The 12,813-nt window shown below is 33.5% G+C and overlaps 1 protein-coding gene and 1 non-coding gene across 3 annotated transcripts; one reads left to right on the plus strand and one right to left on the minus strand.

The window, feature by feature from the left end:
• Positions 1-450: 450 nt before the first annotated feature.
• LOC112741649 (uncharacterized) lies at positions 451-3,912 on the plus strand. 2 transcript variants are annotated; one of them, XM_025790697.2, is made up of 12 exons: positions 451-545; positions 627-787; positions 869-917; positions 1,413-1,562; positions 1,711-1,844; positions 1,950-2,019; positions 2,137-2,227; positions 2,769-2,838; positions 2,998-3,093; positions 3,194-3,293; positions 3,380-3,531; positions 3,628-3,912. In XM_025790697.2, the coding sequence occupies exons 1-12, from the start codon at positions 476-478 to the stop codon at positions 3,757-3,759; spliced, it is 1,275 nt and encodes a 424-aa protein (XP_025646482.1). In that variant the 5' UTR covers positions 451-475; the 3' UTR covers positions 3,760-3,912. The 2 variants fall into 2 exon arrangements, with proteins under 2 accessions (XP_025646482.1, XP_025646483.1); XM_025790698.2 differs by having other exon boundaries at positions 451-530.
• Positions 3,913-12,445: 8,533 nt separating this feature from the next.
• LOC112745379 (small nucleolar RNA R71) lies at positions 12,446-12,553 on the minus strand. Its single transcript, XR_003173311.1, has one exon. It is a non-coding gene; the product is annotated as a small nucleolar RNA R71 (small nucleolar RNA).
• Between the last annotated feature and the right edge of the window lie 260 nt (positions 12,554-12,813).

Raw genomic sequence — 12,813 nt, forward strand, 5'->3', positions numbered from 1 at the left:
AATATTATGATAAAAACAAATATTACAAAAATAAATAAGTTTTACAAAATTTTTGTTAAATATTTTTAATCTTTAATAATTCTAATAATTAAATTTATCACTAACATTTTATTCTATTAGACAAAATCACTCCGTTTTTACTTAGATTTTTTTGTTACAATTTATAAGAATTCTTTACTTAAAAATTCTACAAACTTTAAAGAATTTTGAGATTTTTTGGTCTTTTTTAAAAAATTTTAAGTGTAAAATTTATTATCCTAATTAATCACATTTGTTTTTTTAAATAACTATTCACACATAATTTTTTACACAATTAATATAAAAAAATATAATAATTATTTTCACTAAATATAATATTATGTGATTAGTAGCGCGGATTATTGCATAGAAATTAGATTCTTTTAAAAATATAATGAGATTGATATTTATCCGTCCATAAATCAGAGCAGCAACTTAGGTAGGCTTGTTACTTGTTATGGCACTCAGATATTTTTGCAATACAAAGATTTCAACATACCATCATCGTCATGGTTTTCCCAACACATGTTTTTGTCTCTGTTTCATTCATCATCATCATATATCTTCCTCTGTCTAAGATGCTAACTGTGACTGTGTAATTGATGCAGCGAAAGAAGCACTAGTGGAGTTGAGAAGCAGCATCGAAAACGTGAAGAGCCTCATTAGCAACACTTTGAAGCTTCCTTCCCTATCTTCTTCTTCTTCTTCTCCGCTTCAATCTCTTCAAAGAGGCAACTGGGTTAAGCTCATTTGTGGTGCAAGCTTTGAGGTTACTACTCTCTTATTGCTTCTTCACTTTCTCATGCTTGAATCATATCTAATCTAACACTCTCTTTGTGTGTATCTGTAGGATGTTGTTGATATCAGAAATCTCAGTCTGGTTTACACTCTTTCTGGAGGTAATCTATTCAATTCATTATTTTAATGTCTGACAATGAAATATTTGGAAGTTTAGGATTAGAAAGATTTAAACTAGTTAGATATTTATTAATGATTGGGTTAGTTGGCACAACTTTAACTATGAAAGATTTAAACTAAACAAAAATTGAGTTAGTTTCACAAAACTACTAAAACAGGTAGTTTGTAGGATATAATTCTAACCATGAAAGATTTCAACTAACTCCACATCCATCAAAGATTGGGTTAGTTTGACAAAATTACCTTAAACGGGTAGTTTGTTGGGTAATTTTGCCGAATGTTTTGATGGTTTCGTCTAACTAGCTCAAATTTTGATAGATATATTGTCAGTATTCAAATCTTTCATGATCAGAAATAAGTAATTTACTCTTTAATTTCTAATTTCTAAACAGATGCATCATCATGATTTGCCTTAGGGTTTTTGTTTTTCAAACTTAAATGTGACTTTTATTGAGATTGGAACTGTATGGGTGCAGTTGACTGCATTGACTGTGCTGCTGATGCATCAGTGGTTAGCGCTGTGAACGAAGGAATTTTAGCCGCAACAGAAATTGCAGGTCTTCAGAAAAAGCCTTGGGTTATGATCAGTGTCAATGATGATAAAGATCTTCATTTTCGCAAAGCCGGTAAGAAAGAGTCTTTGTTCTTTCTAGTTGTTGGTTCCATTATAATATTTCTGCATCAGCATAGTCCAACATAATTATCAATGACTTGATCCATTCAGTATTCAATTTTTCCAATAAATGAATGTTGCTAGTACTGGCTTCTATGCAGAATTTGATCCAGAAGACTGTCCAGCAAATTGTTCTCGCCCTTGCGAAATTGTGTGCCCTGCTAATGCAATATCATTCCGAGGGAAATCAGCATCTGGAACCTCATCTAATACGGAATTACCAAGAGTGCTAATGGTTTTTAACTTGATTTTACTTGGAAGTGATGTTTTTACAGACTATAATTTCATCTTTTCAAAAACATTTTCACACTTAAATTGTTCAATTGGCTTGGACGTGCAGGATGGAGTCATAACAGAACGCTGCTACGGTTGTGGCCGTTGCCTTCCGGTTTGCCCCTATGACAAAATAAGTGAGATATTGTCTTGCTAACTTTTGAGATTACAAGTTTTTAACTTCATCTATAATATTCTGATTTCCATGTGTCATGTGATAATTTTAAGAATATGAACTTACTGAATTGACCCAGGAGAGGTAACATATGTAAGAGATGCCGCGACAACTGCTGATCTCCTCAGGAGAAATGATGTTGATGCTATGGAGATACATACAAGTGGGAGGTAATTTTAGTTACCAAATTAATCATATCAAACAATATTTAATGGATGACATTAACTGATAGGGAAACATATTTTCACAAGAACTGAAGGGATGATTCTCAATTATCAGTTCTCAGTTTCTCATACACATGTAATGTGTTTGCTAAGCTTCTATTTCTATGGCTGTGGCATAACCATGTTTTACATAGATGGCTTTTCTTTTTTCTATTCAGACAATTTAGCTGATGAAGCATAGGAAAAAAAAAGTCGGTTTTCTGATGATTAGATATATGTTGTTCTTGTGATGCACGATTGATGAGTTTAAATTCACTTCCTCATGTTATTTGTCATGATATCACTTATCTAAAAAGTTTAAACTGATAGGAGGAATCTCTTTTGAGTTTGCATGAGTTTTTTTCAAGGCTTTCTTTCTCTTTCTATTGGCCTTATGCTGAAATTTTTTCTTTTGGGATCAGCAAGGATCGAATTCTAATCCTTTAAGTCATAAAAATTCTTGCGTAAATAGTTACATCTCTAACATTATCATGCGTTCTTTTTGCAGGCAGAGTGCACAATTCAAAGAGCTCTGGTGTGCTTTAGGGGATTCAGTAGAAAACTTAAAGTTAATAGCGGTAAGTGGTGCCTCCAACCTGTATGAGTGTGTTTGGAATCATAAATTATTAGAAAATATTTGATTTAAATAAAATCATTTCTATATTTTTTCATTCCAAACACACCCTATAGGTTATTTGCATTTGAGTAAAGAGATTAACATAAAAAAAATTATCCAGGTTAGCTTACCTAATGGTGGAGATTCAACAATACCCTCTATGAATGAGATGTCCTCCATTATGAAACCAAATCTTCAATGCTTCAACTTATGGCAGGTGTGCCTTTCTATGAGCTCAACAATCTCAACATTGTTAATGAGCCTTTTATGTCTCATTTTTTTTAACAAAACCATGTTTGCTATATACACGAATGAAGTTGGACGGCCGGCCGATGAGTGGAGACATCGGGAGTGGAGCAACCAAGGAAACAATCGCCTTTGCTATCGAATTGGCAAAAGCGAAAAACCGACCTCCCGGTTTGTATTCAATAATTCATACATATAAATACATGGTCCTTGAAAACCTTCAGTTTTGTAACAAAATCTCTGAACTTGCATGGTAGGTTTCCTTCAACTTGCTGGTGGCACTAATGCTCACACAATTGATGGATTGAGAAAAAAAGGACTATTTCAAACAACATCTATTGCAGTCGGTTCGTCTAATTCGCCAGACGCCTTAATCGGCGGTATAGCTTACGGAGGCTATGCACGCAAGGTAAGATGTTGTTTACTTTCCAATTCTTTGTTATCTTCCTTATGGATCCAACTTGTACATGGCAATTTATCAAATGATGATTGTATGTTTGCTTAGATTGTTGGTAGAGTATTGAGATCAATGCAATCTGAATATGGTGGAGCTGCTAGAATAGAGGATCATCCTCAACATCTTTTGATGGCTCTTAAGGAAGCACTTGCTTTAGTTGGACCTGTTAAATGTTTATGATCTCCATAACTTGTTCACAATCACAATCAGTGCTTGGTAGTTTATATTTGGAACTATAGCAGTACTAGTACAGCTATTTATTGGTCTTTATAGCTTGTTAAAAAGGATAAAAGAAATGTCATAAGAACGTAATAATAATGTTTAATTATTTTATTGGTTTTTATAATTTTATTAAAATTTTAATTAGGTCTTTATAGTTAAAAAAATTTATAACTGAATTTCTATACTAGATTATTTAAAACTTTCAATTAGGTCTTTATAGGTAATTTTTATTTTTTTTAGCAAGTTAGATATATTTTTTTAAGCACTATAACAAGATGAAAATTCACTTGGATTCACTTTCATGTGAAGTTATTAATTAAAAATTATTAGATAATAATCATTAAATTTAAAATATTGAAAAATAACCATTTTTATCTATCAATATTTAGAATATTGATAAAATTACTCACAGAAAAACAAAATTAAACTTATCCATGTCCTTACCCTATAATTCAAACCTTGATAGAATTGGAGAAAAATTCACGGTACTCCGAAATCATAATATAAATCGTTATCAAATCTGACAGTAAGAGAAAAAATTTAAAATCGAAAAATATAACCTTTAGCAATAGAAATACAAAATTCAGATGTCAATGTTTTTTTGTTGCATAAAAACAAAACAGATCAGATTGATGATTTAAGTTACAGTAAGAAAGTCATTCATCTTGAAAATATGATAAAATCGAAAGAAACAAAGTGAGTGAGAAAAAGGTAACCCACAAAAAATACTATTAACAGCAAAAATGTGAGAAATGAGATGAAAGAGTTAACATTATAAGGAGGTTCTCTCTATAAAATCAAGAAGAGAGGGTGGGGTTTAGGGTCTTTTGGTTATGGATGGAGAAAAACGAAGAGGTTGATACGACCAAGAAACGCAGTGTTTTATGTATCCATGGTGGTGTTGGTAAGATGCTGATGGTGTAAGATAAAAGACAAGATAATTTTGAGATTTTGATTAATTTTTTAAAAAAAGGCCAACAAAAATTTAAGAATTGAATTTTTTTTGGACACATAATTCATCTCTTATTTGGTGAGTAATTTTGTTGGCATTATGAATAATTATGAATAAAAATGAGTATTTTTCCTAAAATATTTGATTCATTCTTGCCTTGCCTTCAACTTCAAGTTCATTTTATTTTTTAATACACATGTTTTTCGGGGTTGTCTTTTTTATGTTTTCTTCTTCTGCCACCAGAAAATTTCCTCCGATGTAGATACAAAGTTTTCGGTAATTTGTTACATATCGGATGAAGAGAAAAAGATAACGAGAAATATGGGTATAAGATGTGTCACCACAAAAAAAAAAAAAAAAAAAAACGAGTATAAGATGGGATTTAATAAATTTAGTACCAAATTTAGGGAGCTAAATTGATTTTATCTCCTTTATATTGTGTCTACATAAAAGTTAATAATACATATAAGATTTTGGACAATGATGTTAACTTGGTAAAAAACAAAAGAATTATTTTGATTTATAATTTAAAAAAATATATTTTAATTTAAATTTTAAAGTATTATTATTCACTTTGTTTTTTTTTTAATGAAAAAAATGTATCAATATACTAATGTCATCGTCCACATGCTGACATGCACAAAACTAAGCTAATAATAATAAAGGTTGATATATAGTAAAAGTAAAATGGATGGAGACTGTTTTATTTGATAGAAAAAATATTGAGATTAATCTGTGTATTAATTTTTTTTGGCGATTAAAATGTTCACTTTTAAAATTTTTGGAGACTGATTTGGGTAATTACTCAACCAAAAAATAGACTAAGGACTGATTTGTCTGCCGAAGTAAAACTTTAGGCTGTGTTTGTTTATAGGACATTGAGACAGAGACACAAAATGGTGTTTGACAAAAGAGGCATAGACAGAGACATTGTGTCCAGAGACACTGAATTAGTGTATTTTGTATCCACCTGATAGGAAGGATACAAAGACACTAACAAGGGACACAACTTGTTTTTTATTTTTTCTTTTATTATTCTTGTTAATTTTTCATAATTATATTTTTCACTATTATATTTTTCGTCTTAAATTTTTTGAATGGAAAAAATGAGAATAAATTGGATTTTCATAATTTGTTCTAGTTTATTACCAAACAGAATATAAGAACACAAAATTGTGTCTCTGTTCTTTATGTCTTGTTCTTAGTGTCTTGTCTTATCCTGTTCTCAAAAACAAACGCAACCTTAGAGATTGATCTATGTATTAATTTTTCTCAAAGACTAAAATATCAACTTTTAAAATCTTTAGAAACAGATTTGAGTAATTACTCTCATTTTAATTGTTATTTCTATTATCGGTGCATAAACATTTCAAATAAAAAGTATGTTAACATATATGTGATAAAATTTACCTCCAAGTTGGTAAATTTTAAAAGTAGCTTATTAATTAAGATTCATTTTTAAAAGATTATTTTCTAAAAATTAAAAGAGTTATCACTACAAAAAAACGTTAAATACTGTTAGATTTATCATTGCGAGTTATCGTTGGTTTTACCGACGGATTTATGAGGGGTTTTGTTGTGAAATTCATTACGTCAAATTGTTACCGGCGGATTCACTTATCCGACAGTAAATTCATGGGTAATATTTGGAGGAAAAAGGTATAGAATAGGCGCAAACTTTTTTGTCAGATTTACCGTCGGATTGTTCCGTCGTTAACACATTTTAGTTAAACGTTGCGTTTAAATGACACGTAATGGGTTACCGTCCGATTTATCCGATAGTGAATCCGATGGTAAAGGTTGTAGAAGGCTTAGAGAAGGGGGTTGAATCTATGACCTTCTTTAACTTTAATAAAATAACCCTTTAAAACAAACTTTCAGTCTGAATCTGTTTGAACTCAGCAGCGGAAAATTTATGAAACAATTTCATTTTGTCTCATGAATATCAGAAAACAGAACAGAGAAGGGAAGAGAGAAGCTGACATCATCATGTATCCTGGTTCAGTTGTCTTGTGCAATGCAACTTGCATCTAGTCTCCACCACAACAGTGGTGAAATTTTCACTATAATTAAAGTATTACATACACCAATTCTACAGGATTGACACAATCTTTTTACTCTCAAGTTCTAACCTAACTTGACTTGGTTATGCTAATACCTAACTCTTCACTCTTAGTGCTTACCCAACTAAGAAAGGGGTACCTCACTGGTACAAGATACAAGACACAAAACCAACCTAAAAAAATCTGAAATCACTCTAGATTTTCACTCAAGTGTATCACTCAGCCTTTTATCACTCTTTGGCTTTTTCATAAGCTTTCTCATTAAGCCTTTTACCACTCAAGAAATTACAGAAAGATATACATTAAAAATAAAAATTACAATCTGTAAAACATGAAGGAGATTGATTGCTTCAACAGCCTCTATTGCTATGCGATGAACCATATTTGCTTGACTCTGATTTTGTTCCTCATTCTGGCGGAATGCTCCTTTGAAAGAAAGTACTATCCAAGTTGATGAACTCTCTCAGATAAGACTTCTCAGAACATGAACTTCAAACCTTGGTGTTCTCTCCTTAGCTTCAAAATAACAAAAAAAATTGTCTTTTGTATCTCATTGTATGTTGCTGAGTTGCTCTCTACCAAGTCAACTCCTCGAGCTTTGTGCTTCACCAACTTAGCCGTTCACTTTCTTCCATAAACCCCAAATTGAAATTTTGGAACAGAGCCCTTTTTCTTGACTAAAAGACTCAGAACAGCAAAGAAGAAAAGTTTTCAATGGCAATCCCACATTTGAACCCTTGAGATACTACTTGGTCCCCAAGAAACAATCTTGGCCTTTGATTCACAGCGTGTATCTCAGAAATCACTTTTTCCATATATCTCAAAATGAAGTAGCAGAAAGTTGGAGAAGGAGGGAAGAAAATAAGATGCATGTAAAAGGAAATAAATCGCCTTTAGCCTCTGACTTAGCTTGATATGATTTGATTTGGGTGATTAGACCTCCACCTTTTTGCTTAACCCTTCTCTTTCTTTCTTCTTCGATGATAGACTTAGGAACGAAACACTCTCTCTCTTCTCTGAGTTCTGTCCGAAATGAAAAAGGTGAATGTTGCCTTTGGAGGGATAAGCTTTGAGTGAGATCAATTCGGGCTTAGGTTGGCTTTAATTCATTTAGCCCGTTTGATTTCTTTGTTATTTTTATTTGGACTTTGTTTGAAAAGGTTGCCCATAATCACAGATTCAGTTTGTTCCACATTGGGCTGCTACTGTGTTTATTACTTAGTAGCCTGAATCACTTAATAAAAAATGATTAAATCTAATTGGGTAGTTAGCCCAATAAAATAATGTTTGTCATCATCAATCATGTTAGTTAATTTCTTAACTCAACAGATGGTAACCAGCTTTAAAATTGAGTGCGCGAACCCTCTCCCCCTTCATTTCGAAACCCCCACTCTCTCTCAAACCCTCTTCTCCGTTTCTCTCTCTACCCAACTCAGCCCCCTTCACTGCTGTTCCAGCCCCATCGTCGTCGGCCTCGCTCTCTCGCCGCTTCTTCGTTTCGCTCTCTATCCATCCCCTTCGCCGCCGCTCCAGTACCACCGCCGCTTGATGAGCGGATAATTTATACGCTTTTTGACATTGTTTTTAGTATGTTTTTAGTAGGATCTAGTTACTTTTAGGGATGTTTTCATTAGTTTTTATGTTAAATTCACATTTCTGGACTTTACTATGAGTTTGTGTGTTTTTCTGTGATTTCAGGTATTTTCTGGCTGAAATTGAGGGACTTGAGCAGAAATCAGATTCAGAGGTTGAAGAAGGACTGCTGATGCTGTTGGATTCTGACCTCCCTGCACTCAAAGTAGATTTTCTGGAGCTACAGAACTCGAAATGGCGCGCTTCCAATTGCGTTGGAAAGTAGACATCCAGGGCTTTCCAGCAATATATAATAGTCCATACTTTGGCCAAGAATTGACGACGTAAACTGGCGTTCAACGCCAGCCTTCTGCCCAAATCTGGCGTCCAGCGCCAGAAAAGGATCCAAAACCAGAGTTGAACGCCCAAACTGGCACAAAAACTGGCGTTCAACTCCACAAATGGCCTCTGCACGTGCAACACTTAAGCTCAGCCCAAGCACACACCAAGTGGGCCCCGGAAGTGGATTTATACATCAAATACTTACTCATGTAAACCCTAGTAGCTAGTTTATTATAAATAGGACCTCTTACTATTGTATTAGGCATCTTTGGATTACCTTATGATCCTTTGATCACATTTTAGGGGGCTGGCCATCTCGGCCATGCCTGGACCTTCACTTATGTATTTTCAACGGTAGAGTTTCTACACTCCATAGATTAAGGTGTGGAGCTCTGCTGTTCCTCAAAGATTAATGCAAAGTACTACTGTTTTCTATTCAATTCTTCTTATTTCACTTCTAAGATATCCATTCGCACCCAAGAACGTGATGAAGGTGATGATTATGTGTGACGCTCATCATCCTTCTCCCTTATGAACGCGTGCCTGACAAACACTTCTGTTCTACATGAATTAAGCTAGAATGAATATCTCTTAGATCTCCTAACCAGAATCTTCGTGGCGTAAGCTAGAATGATGGCGGCATTCAAGAGAATCCGGAAGGTCTAAACCTTGTCTGTGGTATTCTGAGTAGGATTCAATGATTGAATGACTGTGACGAGCTTCAAACTCGCGATTGTTGGGCGTTAGTGACAGACGCAAAAGGAGGGTGAATCCTATTCCAGCATGATCGAGAACCGACAGATGAATAGCCGTGCCGTGACAGGGTGCGTGAGCATATTATTCACTGAGAGGAGGGGATGTAGCCACTGACAACGGTGATGCCCTTGCATAAAGCCAGCCATGGAAAGGAGTAAGACTGATTGGATGAAGATGGCAGGAAAGCAGAGGTTCAGAGGAACGAAAAGCATCTCCATTCGCTTATCTGAAATTCCTACCAACGAATTACATAAGTATCTCTATCCCTATTTTATTATATAATATTCGAAAACACCATTATCACTTTATATCTGCCTGACTGAGATTTACAAGGTGACCATAGCTTGCTTCATACCAACAATCTCCGTGGGATTCGACCCTTACTCACGTAAGGTATTACTTGGACGACCCAGTGCACTTGCTGGTTAGTTGTATCGAAGTTGTGACAATTATGAATTAAGATCAAAGCACCAAGCTTTGGAGCCATTACCAGGGATTGTTCGAGCCTGGACATCACAATTTCGTGCACCAAGTTTTTGGCGCCGTTGCCGGGGATTGTTTGAGTTTGGACAACTGACGGCTCATCTTGTTGCTCAGATTGGGTAACTTTCTTTTCGTTTTCTTTTCAAAAATTTCTCAAAAATATTTTCAAAATTTTCTCATCTGTTTTCGAAAAAAATTTATATAAAAATGTTTTCAAAAATTTATTCAAAATTTTTAAGAATGAATTCTAGTGTTTCATGAAGCATGTCGAAGCCTGGCTGGCTGTAAAGTCATGTCTAAATTTATTTGGACTGAGGCTTGCAATTTGTTATCAAAGAGCAATATACTCTCGTGTTAAAGGCTGAAGCTTGGCTGGCCATTGGCCATGTCCAGTGTTTTGGACTGGAGCTTTCTTTGAAAGCTTGGCTGGCTAGTGAGCCATGTCTAATTCCTGGACTGAAGCTTTAGACTAAGAATGCAAGATTCCTGGAATTCATATTAAAAATTTTGGAATCCTTATTTTTCTTTTTCATATTAATTTTCGAAAAATACAAAAAAAATTTAGAAAATCATAAAAAAATAAAAAATATTTTTCTGTTTTTTGTTTGAGTCTTGAGTCACATTATAAGTTTGGTGTCACTTGCATATGCATCGTGCATTTTTTCGAAAATATCATGCATTCATAGTGTTCTTCATGATCTTCAAGTTGTTCTTGGTAAGTCTTCTTGTTTGATCTTGATGAATTTTTGTTTTGTGTCTTTTCATGTTTATCATATGCATTCTTGAATTCTTAGTGCGTAAGCATTAAAGAATTCTAAGTTTGGTGTCTTGCATGTTTTCTTTGCATTAAAAATTTTTCAAAAATATGTTCTTGATGTTCATCATGACATTCAAAGTGTTCTTGGTGTTCATCTTGACATTCATAGCATTCTTGCGTGCATTCATTGTTTTGATCTAAAAATTTCATGCATTGCATATTTTTCATGTTTTTCATAAAAATTTCAAAAAATCAAAAAAATATCTTTTCCTTTTTCTCTCATCAAATTCGAAAATTTGAGTTGACTTTTTTTAAAATTTTTAAAATCAAGTTGTTTCTTATGAGTCAAATCAAATTTTCAATTTGAAAATCTTATCTTTTTCAAAAATCAAATCTTTTTCAAAATTCTTAGTTATTTTCGAAAATTCCAAAAATATTTCTCAAAAATCTTTTTCTTATTTTTAGACCAAATTTTCGAAAATAACATAAACAATTAATGTTTTGATTCAAAAATTTCAAGTTTGTTACTTGCTTGTTAAGAAAGATTCAAACTTTAAGTTCTAGAATCATATCTTGTGATTTCTTATGAATCAAGTCATTAATTGAGATTTTAAAAATCAAATCTTTTTCAAAACTAATTTCTAAAATATCTTCTTATCTTATCTTTTTCAAAAATTTGATTTCAAAATATATTTTCTAACCTCCTAACTTCTTATCTTTTCAAAATTTGTTTCAACAAACTAACTAACTTTTTGTTTGTTTCTTAATTTTTTCAAAACTACCTAACTAACTCTCTCTCTCTAATTTTCGAAAATATCTTCCCTCTTTTTCAAAAATTTCTTTTTAATTAACTAATTATTCTTATTTTTTATTTTTGATTTAAAAAATTTTTTTTTCAAAAATTACTAACATTTTTCAAAAACCATTTTCGAAAATCACTAACTCTTTTTCAAAAAAATATTTTCAAAAATTCTCCCTCTCCCATCTCATTCTATTTATTCATTCATATCCTAACATCTCATCTCACATATCTAGCCTCCTCACAGTTGTGTTTCTTCCATTATATTACATTCTTTGTCTCCCCCTCTTCTTCTACTCACACAGGGATCCCTATACTGTGATATAAAGGATCTCTATTATTATTATTATTATTATTATTTTTCTGTGCCTTCTTCTTTGTCATATGAGCAGGAGCAAGGATAAGAACATTCTTGTGGAAGCAGATCCAGAACATGAAAGGACTCTGAAGAAAAAAAATTAAGAGAAGCTAAAATACAACAATCCAGAGATAACCTTTCAGAAATTTTCGAACAGGCAGAGGAGATGGCAGCCGAAAATAATAATAATGAAAGGAGGATGCTTGGTGACTTCACTGCACCTAATTCCAATTTACATGGAAGAAGCATCTCCATTCCTGCCATTGGAGCAAACAACTTTGAGCTGAAACCTCAGTTAGTTTCTCTGATGCAGCAGAACTGCAAGTTTCATGGACTTCCATCTGAAGATCCTTTTCAGTTCTTAACTGAATTCTTGCAGATATGTGATACTGTTAAGACTAATGGAGTAGATCCTAAAGTCTACAGGCTCATGCTTTTCCCTTTTGCTGTAAGAGACAGAGCTAGATTATGGTTGGATTCTCAACCCAAAGACAGCCTGAACTCTTGGGATAAGCTGGTCACGGCTTTCTTAGCCAAGTACTTTCCTCCTCAAAAGCTGAGCAAGCTTAGAGCTGATGTTCAAACCTTCAGACAGAAAGAAGGTGAATCCCTCTATGAAGCTTGGGAAAGATACAAACAGTTGACCAAAAAGTGTCCTTCTGACATGCTTTCAGAATGGACCATCCTAGATATATTCTATGATGGTTTATCTGAGCTATCAAAGATGTCACTGGACACTTCTGCAGGTGGATCCATTCACCTAAAGAAAACGCCTGCAGAAGCTCAAGAACTCATTGACATGGTTGCTAATAACCAGTTCATGTACACTTCTGAAAGGAATCCTGTGAGTAATGTGACGCCTATGAAGAAGGGAGTTCTTGAGGTTTATACTCTGAATGCCATATTGGCTCAGAATAAAATATTGACTCA

Source organism: Arachis hypogaea, chromosome 14, assembly GCF_003086295.3.
Source record: "Arachis hypogaea cultivar Tifrunner chromosome 14, arahy.Tifrunner.gnm2.J5K5, whole genome shotgun sequence".
Lineage (NCBI taxonomy): Eukaryota > Viridiplantae > Streptophyta > Magnoliopsida > Fabales > Fabaceae > Arachis > Arachis hypogaea.

What these genes read in the sequence shown, in the direction of transcription:
- LOC112741649 (XM_025790697.2), top strand. Translation starts at nt 476, where the DNA reads ATGGCACTCAGATATTTTTGCAATACAAAGATTTCAACATACCATCAT. An exon ending in TTGCCCCTATGACAAAATAA is followed by an intron (nt 2,020 to 2,136) that starts GTGAGATATTGT and finishes GAATTGACCCAG; the next exon opens with GAGAGGTAACATATGTAAGA. An exon ending in AGCGAAAAACCGACCTCCCG is followed by an intron (nt 3,294 to 3,379) that starts GTTTGTATTCAA and finishes CTTGCATGGTAG; the next exon opens with GTTTCCTTCAACTTGCTGGT.